The following is a 21,658-nucleotide window of genomic DNA, read 5'->3' as shown; positions in this document are numbered from 1 at the left end:
ATATCATAGGGCATAAACTTTACTTTAAATAAAATACACAGCAGAAGCCGGTCATACAAACACACACAGAGTTGCTATGAGGCTGCCTCGAACATGAAGTGTTCTCATCACAGCCAAGGTCCAGCAAACCTGTTGGAGGCAGAAACTGCCACCATGGCCAGGAGGGTGGGAGAGAGAGAGAGAGGCTGGTGAGATGGCAGGGAGAAGAGAGAGGAGGAGCGAGAGAGAGACTGACTCACTAGGGGACCTGCCAGGCCCGCCTATTGCCACCTATTAGTGCAAATTACACCCCTGGAGGCACAGGTGCCTTCAGCCTCTGACTGGGGCCAAATGGGACGCATCAAGTGCATAAGGTAGGTGAGGGCTATCCCAGTGCAATGAGCCGCTTGCTACACGCACACACACCCTCTCTCCTAGTAGTGCTAAATGTCAGTCTCAGGCTGTCAGTCTCTTGATAACTTTTGCATTGTCACAAAACAAGCTGTCTCTACAGTGGAGAAGCTATTGAGAGGGGGGTAGCCACTGCTATGTAATCTCTTTCCTGGGCGAAATAGGGGAAATAGCATGCCTCTGGTTATGCTGTAGTGTGCCAAGGAGCCCTCTAGGGGGCATCAGAGTTCCATTTAAAAAGGCCACAAGGCAGAGCCTTGGGTGGCAGTTCAATGTCAGCAGGGTGGGGAGGTTCTCTCGACTGAAGTGACAGGCAGACGTGGGGGAGTCTCTGTACTCTAGCACTGAGCAAACCATGTATTTTCCTCATCACCCAACGCAAAACAATCAAGTAAAAACAATTGTGGTTTTTCTCTCACATCCTCACCCGGGTTTCATCCCCCCTTACAACTCGCCAGCAGCTGGAAGGGATGGTCTCCAAATAATCCAACAAGCTAGGATGAGTGCATAGGAGTGCAACGTTATTTCCAGCATGCAATGCTCCCAAGAAGCAGGTGCATGCTGGGGGGAAAGGGCAGCTGGGGGGGTCAAAGAGAGTGAGACCAGAACACCAAAGTCTCCTAGCAACTGGGCCGGGAGGAGTCCCACTGTGCTGATTGAGCATGGTGACAGGAAGCCTGGGTTGCACCAAAGGCTACACGCAGAGGGAGGAATCCGCCCACAGGCTGCACTTTAGCTGGAGGAGGTCAAAGTAGTGGCATTGCCTGTGCGCTCAGAGCTGCCTCCTCTCTGGAACTACTCGTTGTGCCCCTGATACTGACCATCTCCCCCATTCCCCTGAAGGGAAGGACTTTAAAAGGACAGCCGCGGGAAGGGGGAGGACGTCAAAGGCTGATGCTGCGGTGGTGTTTGAAAGGGTGGGGTTGGCCACCGTGGCGCTGCTCCCGCTCCTCCAGCTCATCGCTGTTGAGGCTGGCCGCATCAGAGAACCCCAGCAGGTGCTCAACGGAGTCAAACTTCTGCAGGTCGGAGGCGATGGTCTGGAAGCTGAGTACTGAGAGCGTGTCGGCAGAGGCGGCGGGCTCGGAGGGCAGGGCCACCCCTCCGTACAGCAGGGCTGGGCTGGCCTCAGCACCCACTGGGGAAGCCCGCCGTCCTACCAGGCGCTGAAGCCGCCGGGCGTGGATCTGCTCGCTGATCTGCTCCAGGTTCCGCAAAGCCACTGAATAGCGCATCTTGGCCTGGGCCACCTGTTGCTCCAGAGAGGTCACCCTAGCCTTGTGCTCCTAAACAAAGAACAGGATTAGAAGAGCATCACCGTGCGTGGCATTCTGCAGAGTACAAGGCAAGAGGTTTCTGCCCCAAGGAGTTTATGTTCTAAACTTTGACATGGGGCAGGGTTGACCTTAGGGCTGGGTGGCTGAGCCAGACGGTCACTCACAGTGCCTACCTGAAGGGGGTGCTGAGCCGAGTCTGATGGCTGTTTCTTGAGTGAACCGTGAGGTGGGGTGGGGTGGGAGCACCAAAGGCACTTCTTTCCCAAGGCCCTATTTATGCCTGGGCTGGCCCCACACAGGGGAGACAACAGAGGAAAGGGAAAGAGATAAAAGCAGGGGTGAACATCTCTATACATGAGTAACTGATAATTTCTAGGGTTGTGCAGTGTTGATGTTGAAACATTTCCACTCAAAACAGGCCGCTTTGAGTGTTTCAAGCTCAAAACAAAATGTCCTTTAAATAAAGGGCCTGTTTTGAGCTTGAAAAAAAGCCACTCTGTTTTGATTTGCAACGTTTTGACATTTTGAGTGCTATTTTGGAGGCCTGTTTTTCCCTTGCTGATGGGTTTTCTGGTACTGGCTTCAACTGGCTTGTGATCTCCTTGTTTCTTGGTTGACTTGTTATCATGCAAATCAAGTGTTGTCGGTGGGCAACTGCCCTCATTGGCTGGTGGGGAGAGGGAGCAAAGGAGGAAGTCTCAAAATATATTCAAAGGGACTAGGAGGCAGAGAGTGCACTTACAGTGTGTCTCTCTTAAAGAGAATACATCAGGAAAGGAGGAAAGATCAGAGACTGCAGCAGCAGAGGGAAGACTAGTAGTGATCACTGGGCCTGCCTGGCCTAGTGGAGAGAGAAACTGAAAGTGCCTGCTGGTTTATCCATCTCTCTTGCCCCCTCCCCTTTTTCCAGTGCTAGCCAACCACTTTTCTTCTTTTTAATTGTATCAGCAGCACCAAGGACTTTAACTGGGTGCTGCTGTGGATTTTGTTTTCTTCTGTGGATTCTGCTTCTTGTAGCAAGTCCCCAGTGGTTACTCAGCATAGCATAACTGGGATGCTATGCTGACTTTTTCTTTTGCAGCCCCAAGCTGCACCTTTGTGCCTGGATTGGACTTCATTTTTTGTTTTTGTAGGCTGGTGTGTTCTGTGACTTCTGTCTGGTGCCAAGCCTGCCAGGTTCTCTCTATTTCCCTGGTGTTCTTTAGTGTGGTTCCCCAAGCCCACCCAGCATTTTCTTTTTTGGGTGGGTAGGTGCCTGGTCCCCACCTGCACTACCCCGAGCCGTTGAGTTCCAGTGTCTACTCGGCCCAAATGCCTCTGAAAGCAGCACCTGGCCAAACTCCAGCAGAATATGCTGGAAAGTAAACCCCACCCCCACCTGTTAGGTTACAGTTCTTACAACAGGGCCTATTTGGGGGAAGGGATTAGGTACAAGGTAGGACAGGAGGGGCGGGATGGGTTATAGAGATCAGTCTCGGCTGAAGTTAGTCTTCCTCTTCATGAAAGAATCTCTTTCCATTTATCTCTCCGTTTTTTTGTGGTGGTTTTTTTGTTTTGTTGTTGTTATTAAATGAAGAGGAGGACTATTGAAGGTTTAGCTGATTTCTATCATTTACTTTATTATGGCATTTTGTACACCTGTATGGGACGAGATGGGAATTTTGATTATGGAATATTGGTGGATATGTGGTTTTGTGTTTACAATATATACTTTCTCTGTCACACTAGTGTTTTTTTCATTTTCATTTTCTTCTCCATTGATTAACCTTGTTATCGTATGATTAAGTCCAGGGGGAGTGTTCTGTGAGCGGTTTAGATTTTAGTTTAGTTTCTCTGACGATTAGATTCAGTTTTCAGATCTACTCTCTTTTTCTTACAGATTGTTTCTACTCATTTAAGTATACTTAAATATTATTACTGTGTATTTTTCTTATTTTCTTAGCTGCGGATAAGGCATTTATCTTATTCATGTATGACTATGTCGATCTCAGAGATGTAACCTTTTCTATTTCTATTACTAATAAAAGCAAAAATTGTTGGGGGGGGGGAGGACAGGAGGGGTGGGTTAAGAGAGGCCATGATAATCTGCTTTCCCTTCAGTTTACCCCATTGCTGCTTGCTCCTCTCCAAACTCCCCTGCAAAATAAAGCTTGCTTCTTGGGGGGGCGTGGTGGTTAATTTTTCTAGCTTCTGTGTGTACACTACAGCACTGTGTGTGGCACAAATGGCATAAATAGACCACCCCCGAACCCACACCCCTTTTTAAAATACCCACCTTAAACGGGAATTCCCCCCCCCCCCCCAAAAAAAAATCAGAGTTAGGGCTTGAATTTTAAAAACCCTAAGATGTCCAGGAGGGTACAAGGCAGAGACAAGAGCAGAGTGGCAGTCACGGGGAGAGGTGATGCTGGTCGTGGTGGGCCGTTACAAGAGGGGCCTACTCCCTGAGTTGTCCCCACTGCTGTGGCTGTGCACAGGCTCACCTTTCCGAAGAAGAGGGTCCTGAAGCGCAGCCACTGGTGGCAGCTGAGCTAGAATTAGCGGGGAGGTCCACCCTTGTCAGGGAAGCAGCTCTTCCTGTGGCAGTGGAGGAGGCGACTGTGTCAGCTACATGCCCAGCCAGATCACTCTCACCATCCTCCCCAATCCCCCTTGGCAGTGCAACCCCCAGGTCTGAAACCGCGGAGGAGCAGGAGGAAACCATTCCACTTCCTGGACCTTCTCAGCCCCAGACGTGGCTCCCAGAATGAACCTGCAGCTCCAGGACCACCACCACCACCAAAAGGGGGCCGACCAGCTTTGATGGCAGCATGTTGTGGGACCACTTTGAGCTCTGCCCAGGTGACCCAACCCATGCTGTCTGCACCCTCTGCAGGGCACAGATCAGCAGTGGGAAGGACCCTAAGTGTCTTGCAATGCTGAAGCACTTGCAACGTCACCCAGGGGTCCCTGCTCCTGCTGGCAGCAATAGGCCTGGTGTGCCCTCAATTAGCGGCAAAGCACCTGCTCCTGCTCCCCATCAGTTGCCTGTGTGGTGGATGCAGTCAAGGGGCAAGCAGTCAGATTACCCAAAGCCTCATCTCATCACCCAGGCCATTGCCAAGATTATCACTTTGGACAACCAGCCATTCCAGGTGATGGAGAACACTGGCTTCCGCCAGCGGCTGCTCCTCCTGCGTGCCCCCAACTATAAGATCCCCTCAGGCATCACCTTCAGCAGGCAGGTGGTGCCTTCCCTGTATCAGGCGTGCAAGGAGGCTGTGTCAGGCTGTGCGCAACAGTGCCCGACACCAGCATGCACTTCACTGCTGATCTGTGGACCAGCAGCAGTGGACTGCATGCTTCTTTTCTGTCCTTCACAGCACACTGGTGGGGGCAGGAGAGGGAGAGGACATCTGCTGCTGGTGGCATGGCCAGCCCCGTCCATGCAGCCAAGCACAGGTGGGCTCTGCTGCATGTGGAGGAGCTGGACACTGACCACATGGCAGATGAGCTGTCGGCCATGGATTGCCAGGTGGAGGGATGGCTGTCCAGGCAGCCAAATCTTCGCCAAGGGTCCATGGTGACTGACAATGGTCTGAACACAGTGAGGACAGCTGAGCAGCTTCAGTTTGTGTCCATCCGTTGTGTGGCGCACACTCTGAACCTGGTTGTGAGGGAAGCGTTTGACTTTTCTGGGGCTGTGGCCGGACAGGACATCACCACTGAAGGCGCTGCCACGGCTGCTCTTGTGGAGATGTGCCGCAAGATTGCAGCTTACTTCCACTGGAGCGAAAAGCGTGGGCACATGCTCAAGGAGAGGCAGCTTGAGCTCGGCCTACCTGAACACCTGATCCCTCAGGATGTTCCGACCTGGCGAGACTCCACCTTTCTCTTGTTCCAGCACCTGCAGGAGCAAGAGGTGGCCATCCATGGCCTGGCAAGGAGGTGTGGGCTGGAAGTGTGCAACCTATCCAACCAGGACTGGGCGCTCATTTCTGAGGCTTTGACACGCAAGCCGTTCTTTGTTGCCACTAACAGCTTGTATGCCGAGACAGCAACACTAAGCCAGGCTTTGCCTGCCACTCTTCTCGAGAAGATGATAGGTCAGCTCCAGTCCATGATGAACACTGGAGAAGTAATCGCCTTGGCAGGTCAGCTGAGGACTGGAGTGATGGATTGGCTCAACACACCCTGGGTTGAATCAGCAGCACTGCCTATGTAACCCAAGGATGAAGGGCAAAGCACCTGACCGGCTGCCCAGGTGGAGGACCGTCCTGGTTGAAGAGGTTAGGTACACCCAGGAGAGGAGGGCTGGCCAGTGATTCTTTTTTGGCTATTTTTGGACTGTTTGAAATGGGTGTTTTGTGTTGGGAGCACTGTTCCCTCTAAGGCACGTGCACGCTCACAAGTTTTTGGATGTCTGCTCAGTTGGCTACTAGTCGGAGGGCTGTGGGCCACCTCCAGCCTCGGGGGCGGGGTGCTTCTGAGTACCAGTTGCGGGGGAGTAATGGCAGGAGAGAAGGCATGCCCTCAACTCCTGCCTGTGGCTTCCAGCAGCATCTGGTGGGCCACTGTGCGAAACAGGATGCTGGACTAGATGGGCCTTGGGCCTGATCCAGCAGGGCTGTTCTTATGTTCATTTTTGATCCCGCTCAGGTTGAATCAGGAAGGTCCCATTCTGAATGCATGTGTGCACACACTGCGCTGATACTGCTGCCCAGAACAAAACTCATTCCACACGGAGATGAAAAAAATTAGAGGGACTGATTCCCTTTTACTGTGCGCTTCTGCAGTGTTTTTTCAAGGCAGGGTTGTCCCAGTCATAGGGAACAATGGGGAAACTTGAAATACCCCCATGGGTAGCTCCTAGGGGTACCAAAGTGGGTTGGGTGGTAGGGCATGATGTGTGCTACCTACCATCCAACCCATAACAGAAATATGCAAGCAGGTGATTTAAAATGTTAACCTTTCCCCCAAACCCCTATAGGATCCTATGGAGCCAAATACCTGAAACATTTTGAGTTTTGTTCCATTGAAACAACTGGTTTGACTGCTGTTTCAACAAAATGTTTCAGGCATCTGTGTTTTGTTTTGAGCTCGAAACAAAACAAAATCCTCACATCCTCAAGAATTTCCTCTCTCACCCCTCTAAAGTCATTCCTGTACTAAGTTAATACCTGTACCAGTTTCACTGTTAATTCGATTTGGACTGTAATAGGTTGTGAACTGCCTTAGGATAAATTTTGCTGAAAGGTGGTATATAAATCTGACAGCTTTTTAAAAGGTTCTCAAGATGCATTTATTCACCCAAGCTTTTAACTGGAACTGTGTTTCTGAATGGTTTTAATGTTTTAATTTTTGTTTCAATTTGTTTTACATTTGTTGTAAACTGCTCAGAAAGGTGAGTTTGGGGCAATATACATATATACTAAATAAAATTTAACAAAAAGATTTCTTGCACCTTCTGTTTACAATTCAAAATACTCAGACTGAAAATCCCCATCTTGAAGTGCAGATATCTGAACCCCGAGGCATGTATATAAATGCCAACAGTGATAATACTTGACTTTCAGACTGAGAAAGTAGTTGATAAAACTTAACACCAGATTTCTCCTCTACTGGATGCAAAACACTGCCTAGTTCAAGCATCATTTTGTACCCTTCCTCCAAATATATTAAAAAAGAGTGTGTGTGTTTTGGGTGCCATCTAATAGGTCCACTCCATGATTCCAACTAGAGTGGAGACAATTACAGTTCTCAAACTCTAGACTGACAGCTATAGGTCCAAATGTCAGCTTTGCAACATCTGCCACATTTGCTGAGTATGCACCGTTAGGGCTCTTTCAACTCTATTTATTCCTACACTTGTGCTTTCTTTGAAGGCAGATGGAAAATGAACCCAATTTGAAAAGACCAGCCCCTCTGCCATACAGGTAAGTATGGAAGCTGCCCAATACTGAATCGGACCACTGGTGCATCTAGCTCAGTACAGACTACTTTAACTGGCAATAGCGAGCCAGAGTTCCTGGCTGGGCTCTTTCTCCTCATCAGCTGACCTGTCCCTTTCAAAATTCAAGGCCGAGCCTCGAATCTTCTACATGTGCTCTGCCACTGCCACTACATGTGCTCTGTCCCTCCCATTCTTCAAGAGAGAACGTCTGTTGTGTTCTCTATCTCTCCCGGCCCCTTTGAAAGTGCAGGTCAAGCCTCCATTTGTATAAGAAAGGTGGCATGTCCTGAGCATGCGCCAACTTTTGCTCCAATATCTCAGCTTTCCAAGGAGCTCGTGAGGTACGAATGGAGCTGCCATTTACAGAGTCCATCAAGTTCCGCCTGGCATACGCTTGTTGGCAGCAGCTCTCCTGGGCTTCAGGCAGGAGCCTTTCCCAGCTCTGCTTGGAAATGCGGAGGCCTGAACTCGGGACCTTCGGCATGCCAAGGGGTTGCTCTCCCACTGAGCTACGGCCCTATCCCCAGGGTTTGGGAAAGGCTGGGCGGGAAGCAGAGCAGGGCCTCACCTCAAGGATTTGGTTGAACTGAGCTTTCAGCTCAAAGTAGGGCTTGCTCTTCACGATGACTCGCTTCAAGGACTTCTGGAGTGACTGCACCTTCGCCTCAGCCTGCTGGCAGAGCCGGGTGACGCGCTGGTGCTCCCGCTCACTGCGCAGCCGCTCCTCCTCGGCCTCATTCACCTAAAGAGGCAAAGAAGGGAGCATGTCAAAGCCAAGGAGCTCTCTGCTCCCAGATCCCACAGTGCCCCATCTCCCAGGCGTCCTGCCCCCTCTTCTGCTTCACTCACCAACAACCAACCAACAAGAAGTTCTAACACAGAGACAGGCTATTATGACACAACATGGACCCTCAATCTAGCCGCATCCATGCCCAATTATGCCCGTTTAACAAACTTCATCCTTTCTGCCACTACAGCAAACCTTGCTTAGTTGTCACACTTTGTTCCGATTTTTTTCGTCATGGATGGGCAAAGGATGGAAGAAATGAGATGAGGCCTCGTTCAACGCTGCTTGGGGAGTTCGTGGCTTGAATCCAGGCCAGAAGCCAGCCCCACCCATCCACTCGGCCTCACTGGATATATTCACATTGCTTAATGTAATTGATTTGGGCTGCAACCTAGAGATCTAGAATTCCTTTCTGTTAACCTGTACCTTGATTTTCCTATCCCTACTCTGCACAGTCCTAAATTATGCCCACCCCCACTCCTGCCATTATTTCCTACAGCTATTAGGTGGATTCTCTCTCCAGCAGGCAGAGCTGACTTCTTTAGTATGGGGATTCTTCCACCTTTGCAGCATGTTGGATGGTACAGTCCAGATGCTCCCCTGGAAGAGGAACTTCACCTTGCATGTAGCATGGTTCAGCATCTCCTGCCATGTGGGATCAAGCCGATTCTTGTCTGCCATGACACCCTGCTCAGCCACAAAAACCATCTCCCGGGCCGCATTGTGCATGCTAACCGCTCGTTCGTACCGCAGTGCAGCCTTCTGGGTCTCCTGCTGTGCCTGCCGGGATGGAGTAAAAGATGAAGTGTTAGTGTGATGACACAAACATTCCCAACATGCAGGTGGGGAAAGAAATGAGGAGTTCTGATTCACCACTGATCCTCCTGGTTTTAACCATTGTGTGTATGCATGTGTGTGCGGACATGTGCGCACACACACACGTGTGTCATACTCACATACTGAGCTTGGGACTGAAAAGTCTGAGAATGAAATACAACTGGGAGAATCACAAGCCCTATTCACATATTATGTACAACATAAACACGAGTGTACAGTGTATACAAGTACAGTTACACACGTTATGTTGAATACAGGCCCGTAGGAGGGCCTTCTCTATGACCGCCCCTCTTCACTGGAACACTCTTCCCCTGCCACCCCCAGATTCATTCAGCCCCCTCCCTGGCTGCTTTTAAGGCCGTTCTCAGAACCCACCTGTTTCGCCAGGCGTTTGCCCTTTAATAATATTTATTTATTTACACACACTGTCAGACAGGTGTTATTGAATGGTTTGTTTTATCCAGACATCGAGTCCTTCCCAAGGACCTGGGATGGCTGGATTTTATTGTCAATGTTGCTGCTGTTATAGATATCGTCGCAGAATATAGACTGTTCCCAATAAAGCTGCTTTTTGTAATTGGCTGATGGTGATTTCTGTGGCCCCTATGGTGTTGAGGTGCTCTTCAAGGTCTTTTGGAACTGCACCCAGGGCGCCAATTACCACTGGGATTATTTGGGTCTTTTTCTGCCACAGCCTTTCAGTTTCAATTTCTAGATCTTTGTATTTGGTGATTTTTTTCTATTTCTTTTTCTTCTATTCTGCTATCCCCTGCTATTGCTATGTCGATTATTTTGACTTGTTTTTCTTTCTTCTCGACTACAGTTATATCTGGTGTATTGTGTGGCAGATGTTTGTTTGTAGTCAGAAGTCCCATAATATTTTTGCATCTTCATTTTCTTCAACTTTTTCAATTTTATGGTCCCACCAACTTTTGGCTACAAGTAGCTTGTATTTTTTGCAGATGTTCCAGTATATCATCCCTGCTACCTTGTCAGGCCTTTGTTTGTAGTCAGTCTGTGCGATCTTTTTACAACAGCTGATTAGGTTGTTATTATTAATAATTATTATTATTATTTTAATTAATTGTTATTGGTATTGTTGAAAGTCTAGAGTCTTTGGAGGAGGCAATATATAAGAACATTTTAATAAATAAATGCATATGCATCAGTACACTTCCTACCTGTACCATGCATTTGGGGGGCCTGTTCCCTGGTTCACTTTTAAAATGAATGCAGGTACTGACATGCACTCAAAAACAAGGATGAGTGTACAGGCATCTGTGCACTTCTACAACATACTGTCTTAACAGGGATATACCATTTGAGACTGCATTTTAGACAACATGTTTGAATGCTCACTGTCTAAAAAGAAAGTTAAATCCTAGCCCCTACCCCCCCCCAAAACAAAAAGAAAAAAGAAAAGAAAAATTAAATCTTGGCACATCAGAAAGAAAGCTCGTTTAGGACACTTTCTCCCCGACAGGATAGTTTTGTATGTGTAGGGAGGGCTTGTTTTTCCTTTGCAGTTTTTGCAGTCAGTCATGCAACCTGCAGTCTGAAGCTGGCACAGTCCAGCCACAGACACATTATGCCAGGTGTAGGTTTTCGCTGTCTCTCTCAGTCCTTCTCCACTCTGATCTAAGCCGTTTTGGTTAGGGCTTGGCTTGGGAACGAGGAGAGGCAGACGGAGGGAATGCTGTGCTTCCAGAAGCCCCTCCCCACACAGACACACGCTGGCCATTTCAAACAGCCAGAGGGCTCCGTGTTGCTGTTGCTAGGTAACCCCCGTTTTCTTGCTCTCTCGGCAGGTCAGAGAAGGAGGAGACTAGATTGGATGGCCTGAGAGTGGCAGTCCTGGTCTTTGGCAAAGGCAACTTCTCAGCTCCTCCTCAGAATGATTCACAACACAGCTTAAGGCCTGCTTACAAAATCAGTTATTGTGGAATGAGATCACCCTCTTTTATTCAGAGTGGAAGAGAGAATGGAGTCAGTTGACTGAGACTAACAGCCTGATGCAAGGTCAGAGGCTCACAGCTCATTAATTTCATCCCAAAATAGGGGGATCCAGACAGATCCCTTTCTATGGTACTGATCTGGGCTGTTTTATTAAATATAATACACTATTATTATTCTGTAAACCACCTTGGGACTCCCTGAAGAACTGAAAGGTGGGGTATAAACTATAAAATAAATAGCCACCAATTTTTAAAAAGCACAGTTATTTTTCCTCTATATCGGGGTGGGCAAACGTGGCCCAGGGTTGTTAAACTACAACTCCCATCATTTCCAGCCACAATGAATTGTGACTGGGATTGATGGGAGCTGTAGTTCAACCGCAGCTGGAGGGTCAAGTTTACCCACTCCTTCTCTAAAGGGTGGACTTCTAAGAGCAGGAAAATATCCTGGAAGTGACTTGAGTCATGAAGCTGAAGTTACCTAGAATTCATTGCTTACATGAACAGACGCTGTCAAATTTTGAGCCATTTTGGAAGGGCGGTATAGAAATCAAATAAATAAATAAATAAATAATTCAGAACAACCCCTTCTTTGTCACATAAAATGATCCCAGAGGAATCTGGAATCCCAGCTCTGAAGCTGCCGTGGCCTTTCTCTAGGGCAGCTGGAGATCATGACAGACCGAGCAGTGCAAGAGAGTAAAGGCAAGAGCACCCTTACCTCCTTGGCCAAGCGCCTGGCCTCATAATAGGGGCGTGCTTTCTCAATGCAGTTGCCCAGCTGGGAGCCCTGAGCATTGAGCTTCCTGGCAGATTCTGACAAAATCCTCCGATATGTGGTCCGGGCTTCCTGTTGAAATCAGTGGCACAAACTAAGTCAGTACTGAAAGTACGCTCCTTATTAAAAACCCCTGCCTCCTAGTAGGCCGATAGCCATGCCACATGGGCCCTGTCCCCAGTAGAACCCTTCCCTCTGACTCCAACATCGCACCAGCCATGCATAAGAGGGTCAATTCCACAGATCAGCCTGGACCACATCGTGGCCTCCTAGGCCAGCATCAGTGGCGCCAATGGAGATGTGCCACCAAGGCAGGACATACCCATGGTATTCCTGGTGGCCTATGTGATCTAGAAGTGGTTTTCTGGCAGGAAGCTGTCAACAAAAGGTGACAGCAGCTACATAACCTAAGTGCAGTCCAGCTGTGGGCTTTAATGCATGGTATCCAAAGGGCAAAGTGGACAAATGTAAAAAAGAAGCTGCATATAATTGCCATGAGAAGCACAAACAGTAAGCTCCAGAGTGATTCCGCCTACATTAAAACCGGCCCATCAATCAATATTTCTTCTTACTTCCCACCCGCCACACACACTTTGTGTCTAAATGATACTTTTTTGAACACCACAGAGAATTAAGTGCTAACATGGAAAGTTAATGAATTAGAGAAATACATGAGGAAAAGATGGTAAACAATGAATAATAAATGCCGATTAAAAGGTAATTCCCCCCCCCCCCGGTGCAAAATGATTTTTAGATTGATCATCTGTGATATGTATCATCTCCCAGTTTGCTTTTCATTCTATCTATGCAGCAGGGCAGATGAGTAATTTGATCTGCTCTTGATAGGAATTAAAAGCAAACTAGAAGACGCAAATGAACTCAGTACTTTTAACACTCTTAATATGAAAAGATCCACCCTTGCATCATTCTGCTTGTATGGAAAAAACATACCAAGCCCTGCAGGTATGTTCTTGTGGCCATTGTACTTGGGTACACCATCCACAAGTAAATTGCCAGTCTGTGAAGACAATACTGATCTAGACAGACCAATGGCTCAGTATATGGCAGCCTCCTATGTTCCTGCTACTGTGCTCTTTAACCTCACCCACCTGCTCGCCACAATTACAGCATTTCTCTGAAGAGACAAATGCTAGACTCATGGAGAGAGTCTTCCCATCTTAGAGTGCAAGGCACCCCAACAGTCTAATCAAGGGAAGGATCTCTCCATGAGTCCAGCATGTGTCTCTTCAGAGAAATGCTGTAACTGTGGAGCTCTCGCTCTCTGTGTGTGTGTCATATATAGTGTCCTCACATTTAAACTGTGAACCCTTTAGGGAGAGAAAATCATTTTCTTATACCTTTTGCAATGTAAACTGCTTTGAGCACAATTTTGTTCAAAAAGCAGTTTATAAATAATGTTTAAACGCCAACACCATCTGAACATGGCTAAGGTAAAACTATGTTATATTAACTAGCCTTGACAAGGCCCTTCAGAGAAAAGCCACAGGAAAGAACAAGGAGTATAGGCTGATGGTTTCTCCTGGGTTCCCAAACTGTGGAGGCAGGAGTGAATGACAAGTCAGGGGACATGAGAGCACCAGACCCTGCAGATGAGTGGACCGTGCTCATACCTCCTCGGGCACCAGTGACCGACCCTACCAGTCTTGTTCCTGCCAACCCACCCAAAAAGGGCTTGATGGGTGAGCAAGTGGGATTGGGAGGGTCCCCTCACTTGCCCCCCACCCAGAGTGCTGAGTGCCAGTATGAATTCTATCACAACCTCCCCTTAAGGGGCAAGAGGCTGTATCGAAAGCCGCAGCACATCAGAATAGCCAGGACTAGGCTAGATGGACCTGTACTTCCTACAGAGGATTCTGTAAGAAGGCAGCTTCTTCTTATGCTCTGCAGTTCACAGAGTCTTGGATGAAGCTTCATGCGCACTCACCAAATGAACAGATGGCGAGCACCTGGTAGGGAGGGGACAGGCAGCAGAATGTGTGGGGTAGGGATGTGCACGGAATGGGTGGGGGGCAGCTCAAAGGCAGGGGGATACATTTAAGGGTGGGGGAGGGTCTCTTACCCCTCCCACCATGTTTTCCCCGCTGGTGCTACACTTCAAAAGGGTCTGGCGAGGCAGCAGCATACCTCCCTGCCGCCCCGTTATCTCGTCGGGTCAGAAGTGACAGGAAGTACCCGACGCATGTGCACACATCAGGTGCGTGTATGTTGGGTGCACGCGCCGAGCGAGCACAATGCGCACCGAGTACTTCCTGTCACTTCTGGTCTGATGAGGCAACCAGGTGGCAGGGAGGTATGCTGCCGCCCCACTGAACCCTTCTGAAGTGTAGCGCCAGCGGGCGGAAACGTGGTGGGAAGGGTAAAAGTAACCTCCCCCACCCTTAAAGGTATCCCCCCCCACCTTCAAACCTGTTCGGAAGCCTGTAAAAGGGCCTCTAAACAGGTTTGTGCACATCCCTAGTGTGGAGGAAGAGAAGGGAGCAAGTTTAGAGAGCCTGAGAAGGCTGCCTTACTCACATCCAGTTGTAGCTCTACACGGTTGATCTCTTCGTTGGCTTGATTGAGATGCTCCAGCTCTTCCTGTGGTCAGAAAGGCAAAAAGTGAAGCCCAAGGGACAGGCAACAATCCCAATTCTTTGAAAAAGGGCTCACAACTCTTACCCAGATAGTAGGCCTGTTCACACGATTGTTTGAATCCAGGTTTAATGTGGGTTACCAATTTGCTACAGCTGTAGTGACACATAGGGGACACCTCAACAGCGAAGTTTGTGATAATGTGACAATAAAGTTGGAATCTTCACAGTATATTTTATTAAATAGCAGACTCCTGTGTGTCAATATCTGGATTGTAGTCCCCTCAGGGCAGGGTCCTGTCCTCTCATTCTTTATAAGCCACAGGCAGCGATGAGCCTCATCCTCAAGTCTTGCCCACTATCAACCTCACTATGTCCCTAATACTCCATTTAACATCTGAGGTCCTGCTCCACATCCTCATATTGACTGAGTTTGGGAAGTGGTCATGAGGAACAGGGCCTTTTTGGTAGTGGTGCCAATGCTTTGGAATGTTCTCCTAAAAGAGGCTCCAGAGGCCCTGTCACTATATGCCTTCTGGCACTCAGTGAAGACTTGACTCTTTGGGGGATTGTTCTGATTGCCTATTCTACTATTCCAAGGGTTCCCAACCTTGGGTCTTCAAGATCTTGAGAGGCTGAGGCCACTGTGTCTGGGGATGATAGGAACTGTAGTCCAGTAACATCTGAGTACCCAAGGTTGGAAACCCCTGTACTATTCTAATATTTTATCGGGCGGGGGTGTTTTTAAAGATATTATCTTGATTATTTGTGTCTATGTTGTAAGTTGCTTTGAATTCCCTAGCAGAAGAATGTAGGACAGAAGTTTTAAAACCAATGTAAATAATAAACGAGAGAGAAAAAAGTTTTAATTTCAGATGCTGCCTAAACAAAAGTAATCCCAGCTGGTTTTTGTCGCCTTTATTATCTGCTGCTTTTTATTATTTTATTGATGCTTGAGGATTTTATTGCTGTGGTGGTTGTTTTTTATTATTGTATTTGTTATTGTTCTGGTTCTTATTATGGTTTTGTAAGTTGCCTTGGACACTGTATTTGTAACAGAAAGGCAGAATGTAAATGTACACTTTAGAATGCTCTCCCAGTGAGCCTCTCCACCACAGTCTTTTAAATGAGTGTTGCTGCTGCTTTGTATCTTATGATTATATTGTACATGTTTGTTTGTTTGTTTAATTGTATTTTTATATTCCATTTTAATTCTTATTGTGTAGTTTTTATGGTTTTTATATTGTTCTAAATGTTTTGTAAACTGCCTTGAGATTATTTTAATGAAAGATGGTACAAAAATTTAATAAAATAAAAAATAAAATAAAATAAATATATGCATGCTAAATGGTTGCTATAGTACCTCCTTTTAAAAAAATGAGGTGGCTCTCTTATGTTTAGCAGGGATAGAACTGTCCCAATTCAGCCCAACTTAGCATCTCTCCAGTGGTTTGTTCCTGGTGGGGTGTGTGCGCGGATGGTTTTTTGTGTGAGCCCTTTGGGGATAGGGAATCATTTTGATAACCTCTTGCTATGTTAGCCATTACTTTTTATTGAAAAACAGTACATATTCTTAGTAATAAAATCTAAGATGTACCCATGAAAACAGGTTAATTTACATATAAATGGAACCTAACACACTTGCTCAAGCACCTTCTGGCTAATCAAATTTCACTCCGTCTTTGCAGTCAAAGGTAGAATTGCTCCTCTTTAAAAAGGACAGCAGCAAACATTTTCAGGAGACCAAAACTCATCACTCTTTGCTGCACACATTTGGTGTGAGCAGATACACACAGCCTTGACTTAGAGACGAATCGCTCTTGCTCTATCCAGCTTGGATATGCTCAGCTTCTAAAATCAGCTTGGCTGTAACCACCAGCCAGAGAAGGAACAGCAGCAGGAGGCCTGCTTCTCCCCACGTCCCTAACAGAAAGAACACTCCACTACGACTGCCAATTCTGCTGAAATGAGGGGAAAGGCACTCTAGCTTCTGCCGTCAACCAGGACACCAAGGGTTGCTGGGCTATATGTGTATTTGTGATGATTTTCCATTTGTTTGCTTTTTGTATGATTGCAGTCTGTTGTTGGTCACCCTGAGGATCATTCAGTTGGAAAGCAGGACACAGACCTTCAAAGCAAAATGAGGAGTGCAATCCATTGACTGGTATTCTAATTTCCTCTACTGTGGAATGTCACACTGCAAATTTCAACACACTTAATAGCCAAACCTTCCCCCGCCCCTTCAAGGAGTGCTGGGAGGAAGATGGTGTTTCCAGTCCAGAAATCCTTATAAAACAACAGAGCCTAGATTTTTTTTATGATTGCCAAGCTTTGGGTTTCATAAATCCAGGTGACTAGGTGAAGCCATATGCCAGTGGGAGCACAGCCAAGAGCAAAACCTGATTGTGCCTATGGCTGGTGCTGGGGATATTCATTTATGTTTTATACCCCACTTTTCTCATGAAATGAACCCAAGATGGCTAACAAAATCATCATCGTATGAAACACTAAAATATTGGTATATACACCACACAATATGAAAAAACCTGCCACATAAAGAGACCACAGCTCGATTGGTTAAAGCAGCAGAACTAAAGAATAAAATGGGGAAATCTTCAGTAACCACTTAAGGGCAGGGAGCCTGTTGTATTTCCCTTGAGAGGGAATTCCAAAGTTGAAGTGCCACTACAGAGAAGCCCCACCTTGCTCGACTCTGGTACCCAGCAGGTAGTTTTCAGTTCAAGATGGGCCAGAGAGCAGGGCTCAAATGCCCATCTAAGATGGGCTCAGCCACATTCATAGAAAAGCAGGAAATCTTAAAGATAACCTGGTTCCAGACAGTTTAGGGCAGGGGTCTCAAACGAAAGCTCTTCTACAGCTGTTCGCCTACGGCTCCCACCACCCTTGGCTACTGGCCACTGTGGCTGGGGGATGATGGGAACCATAGTCCTATTAGCAGAGTTAACAGTACCTCTGCTGAGCCAAGAGGCACCTTTCAAAAATGGTAATTCTCTTCTATTTAGCAATAGCACTTACATTTATATACCGCTCTATAGCCGGAGCTCTCTAAGCGGTTTACAATGATTTAGCATATTGCCCCCAACATTCTGGGTACTCATTTTACCAACCTCGGAAGGATGGAAGGCTGAGTCAACCTTGAGCCCCTGGTCAGGATCGAACTTGTAACCTTCTGGTTACAGGGCGGCAGTTTTACCACTGCGCCATCAGGGGTAGCAGGGGGAGAGCAATTGTCCCTAGCCAACTCCAGCACAGCATCCCTTAGTGGTTGTTGCTGGTGTCTACCTTCTGGTTATTTTTAGATTGTGAACCCATTTGGGGCAGGGAGCCATCTTAGTTATTATTTATTTATTTTTCTTTCTAAACTACTTTGAGAAATTTTGTTGAAAAGAGGTCTAAACATATTCCTAGTAGCAGTAATCCAACAACAACGGAAGATTGAGACCCCTGGTTTGGGGTTTTAAAAGTCAACAGCAGCAGTTTAAATTGAGCCTGGAAGTGAACTGGCAACCAATGGAGACGATACAGCATCCGGGTGACCTGGACCAAGTGTCTTTTCTCTTGCCAGGTCTGAGACAACCACTGTGTTCCAACACAGGGTGAAAGAGCAGTCCCTATAGCTGCCACAGCCAAGCTGCTCTGCCACTGCACGCCCCATATGCTTCAGCTCAACAGAGATAGTGGTAGGAGCAGGGTCGGGGAGCAGGCACAGGCACTCAGCAGCCTCACGGGAACCAGCATGTGAAATGATGAGCTGGGCCCAAGCTCAACAGCCCCATCCTGTCTACTAAGTGAAACTGATCCTGCTGACTCTTGCTCAAATAAATGTCATCTTTACTCAAATGCTGCCAATTCACTCAGCAGTCTGGCAAGTGGCCCGGATGCTGGGGGGGCGGGGAGAGGAGAAGGGAGGTTTTTTTTAAAAAAAACTGACTGGGCTTATTATTCTTATTATTGATCGGTTGGCAGCATGAAGCATTTTCCCTATTAGAGGATGGGGAAGTAGCCATAGCAGCAAAACTGGTTTATGTTTGTATTTTGGATACGCCCTTAGAATGAACCAGGCTGCAAGCTCCCGTTGCATAACCATGGAAATTCCGAATAGCCACAAGGCTGCCTATAGGCACATGATAGCAGAAAGAAAAATCCAGCTCTCTCTCACTTGGATTCGGGGGTCAAGCTCCTCCTCTTCCTCCGCCGCCCTCTGAGAAGTCTTGGCATCCCCACCACCATCACAGATGGCTTCAGGCACAGGTGTCCTCTGCTCTTGCCCTTCTTCAGTGGGTGTCCGCAGCTCCCCAGGAGGTGTCTGCCGCCCATCACCCATGTTCATGCCCAGCACCAACCGATGTTCCGAGTCCTCCATCCCAGGTGTCCACTGCCCCTCTGCAGCTTCCAGTCTTCCTGTATGGGTGGGCTGGCCCTGTCACAAGGAGGCAGGCACCATCCTAACACCAGGCCCATCCACAACCCGTTGGCACAAGGCTGCTAGGTCCACGAAGATGCATTTGGCACATGCAGCAAGGAAAGTAGGCAGGAAAGAGGCAGAAATGGTGGTGCCAGTCCACAGAGTGGTGGGGGCAGCTCCTGGGACCACGTGTTGCCCAGAACGAAAGGAAGTCAGGCCAGCTGGAATTCTTCAAGAAAGACACACATGCTCTGGTCCTAGAGGGCGGCACACTTAGCAGAGGCTCACTCACAGAGGGGGTGGAGAAAATTCCCCACCAGGTGCATCCTCCACCCCCCCTTCGCTGTCCACCCCGAAGACACCCCCCTCCCTGAGACAGTGTCCAGCCGCAGAGATTGGAGAACTGAAGCAGTAGAGTAGAGATGGGGCTGGGGAGAAAACAAACACAAGAGAGGAGTTATAAACCAACCACTTCACAACAGGCAACAGAAAAGCAGATATCCCATGCCCCATCTCCAAATCAAGACTGCGTTTACACATTCTGCTCCCATTTACAGTCCCACTACCATGGGGTAGAGATCTTGACAGAAGTGGAAAAACCCTAGATGCCCGATTGCCCCAGAGTGATGCTTATAACTAGGAATTTCATTCAACCCTATATGGGCTGCCATCTGAAAACATTCCAACTTCTAAGCACATGCTGATGTAGAGAAACTCAATCGATTCCTAACCAATTTATTGTCAGAGCGCTTCCATGCTACAAGGGGATTTTCTCCAGCCACAGTTTTAGCAGTGAATCACTTGTCAATGCAACAAGCAGTTTGAGGAATCCTAAGCAATATCATAAATATTTCACACCTTCTTCTGAACATCAAGGGCTGCTACAACTAGAAAGAAGGGCTGGAAAGACAGGGGGGGCTTGCATCCCAGTCCAATGGTCCTTTAGGGAGACTGCACAGTTGTACATCACAATCGAAATCTGGTGGGCAACTCAAATATTACAGCCTTCACATGTAGGTTGCAGAAAGACACTTCTGCACAAAGAGGCTCTACATAGGGGCCATTGGGGGGGGGGAGATATTTCACTGAGCTTTTGCATTAGTTTACTTTTTTTAATATCCCACTCTTCCTCCAAGGAGCCCAGAGGGGTGTACTACATACTTCAGTTTCTCCTCACAACAACCCTGTGAAGTAGGTTAGGCTGAGAGAGAAGTGATTGGCCCAGAGTCACCCAGCAAGTATCATGGCTGAATGGGGATTTGAACTCGGGTCTCCCCGGTCCTAGTCCAGCACTCTAAACACGCTGGTTAGAAATTACAATTTCTAATCATTCTTACCTATTTAATAATGTGTGCACAATATTGTTGATTCTCTCTTAACTAAAGTTGGCCCAAGACACGTTGATGCCCAAGATTTTAAAAAATCAACATTTTCTTGGTTCCTAAGTATCAGCAACAAACTTCTAGGCTTCCAGGTGCCCAAGCAACTGGGATACACAGCTCAGTCCTATTTACTTTACACACACACACACACACACTCCCCTGAGCTATCAGGATATAAACCAGAATAATGCCCAGCAACCACCACCAGGCGTGCGACAAACTGCTTCATTATTTGTACAGTAGGGTTGGTAGATCCAATTTACAAAATCCTTGGATCTAGTTTCTTGTTACATTTTATGGGATTGTGATGGGAAAAGAGACAGCAAGAAACTGGGCAAACTTTACATTACCTTATACACTTAGAACTACTTTCCTGACTACCTTCGTATAAGTACCCACCTCCCTCTTTTCCTCCAAATCTTTCTTCAAGATCTACCTTTTCCAAGAGCACAAGCCAGTACCGATCGTCTCCTACTGAAACTGAATCCAAGAACAAAGAGCAAAGCTAGTGGCGCTTCAAAGATTTCCAAATTTATTGGCACAAAAGTGTTCAGGGACAAGTAGTCTGTTTCGTCTGGTTTCGTTTAAGGTGCCACTAGACTCTGATTTTTACAACAACAGAGGAACACGGCTGCAAATCCAGAAGCTGTGTAACTGAACAGAATGCAGACGACTTCCATTTCCCCTCGCCTTCATCCACTCCCTGCCCCAACCCCACTTCAGATTTTAGACAGTAAGCTACTCGGGGCAGGGACCCGCCCTTGGTGTAAGCCTGTAAAGCTCAAGCACACTAAAGACACGCAATGCTATTAACATTGCATTCCCTCAACTACACCCTATTGAAAAATAACTCCTGCATCGCTGTTAGCACGCCAAGTGCCTTTTCGCCCCCCCTTAGGGCCCGCCCCCCCTCCCATCACATCGCCCCCCATGTCAGAGAGGGAGGCTGCGATCGCGTAACCGCTCCACACCCAGTGAGTTCTCAGGCCATCTGAGCAGGGCTGGAGCCCGACCCGCAGCCGCAGCCCCTGCGCTCTCCCCGATGGGCCACCCGGGCCCAGGCGCTGCGGCTGCTGCCTTATCTGGCGACTTCAACGCCCTTCCCGCTTTGGCACTGGGCCCCCACCCAGAGAAGCTGCCCATTAAGCACGTTTGGAGAAGCAAGGAGGGGGAAAGGGCTCTATTTACCTTCAGCGCCAGCGGCAACCCCCTCCCTCCAACCCCAGCCCCGGCGGAAACGGAAATCCTCCGCCACATGGAAGCCCGCCCCCCCTTCGTACCGAGGAGGCGGCGGCCGTACAAC

The 21,658-nt window shown here is 47.9% G+C and overlaps 1 protein-coding gene across 4 annotated transcripts; it reads right to left on the bottom strand.

Annotated features, from left to right (window-relative positions):
• Window position 1: 1 nt before the first annotated feature.
• SH3BP5L (SH3 binding domain protein 5 like) lies at window positions 2-21,603 on the bottom strand. 4 transcript variants are annotated; one of them, XM_053294556.1, is made up of 7 exons: window positions 21,544-21,603; window positions 18,728-19,401; window positions 14,492-14,554; window positions 11,900-12,028; window positions 9,005-9,166; window positions 8,168-8,341; window positions 2-1,676 (listed from the first exon to the last, which is right to left on the bottom strand). In XM_053294556.1, exons 2-7 carry the CDS (start codon window positions 18,929-18,931, stop codon window positions 1,275-1,277), a joined length of 1,134 nt encoding a protein of 377 aa, XP_053150531.1. In that variant the 5' UTR covers window positions 18,932-19,401; window positions 21,544-21,603; the 3' UTR covers window positions 2-1,274. The 4 variants fall into 4 exon arrangements, with proteins under 4 accessions (XP_053150531.1, XP_053150530.1, XP_053150532.1 ...); XM_053294555.1 differs by lacking the exon at window positions 21,544-21,603 and adding an exon at window positions 20,792-21,223; XM_053294557.1 differs by lacking the exon at window positions 21,544-21,603 and adding an exon at window positions 20,311-20,706.
• Window positions 21,604-21,658: the final 55 nt, after the last annotated feature.

This window comes from Hemicordylus capensis, chromosome 2, assembly GCF_027244095.1.
Source record: "Hemicordylus capensis ecotype Gifberg chromosome 2, rHemCap1.1.pri, whole genome shotgun sequence".
Taxonomy (NCBI): domain Eukaryota; kingdom Metazoa; phylum Chordata; class Lepidosauria; order Squamata; family Cordylidae; genus Hemicordylus; species Hemicordylus capensis.
The sequence above is the reverse complement of the archived record's forward strand: the minus strand, read 5'-3'. Positions and strand labels throughout refer to the sequence as shown.

What these genes read in the sequence shown, in the direction of transcription:
- SH3BP5L (XM_053294556.1), bottom strand. Translation starts at nt 18,931, where the DNA reads ATGGAGGACTCGGAACATCGGTTGGTGCTGGGCATGAACATGGGTGAT. An exon ending in AGCTTGACCCCCGAATCCAA is followed by an intron (nt 14,555 to 18,727) that starts GTGAGAGAGAGC and finishes TTCTGACCACAG; the next exon opens with GAAGAGCTGGAGCATCTCAA. An exon ending in TGAACCATGCTACATGCAAG is followed by an intron (nt 8,342 to 9,004) that starts GTGAAGTTCCTC and finishes TTGCCTCTTTAG; the next exon opens with GTGAATGAGGCCGAGGAGGA.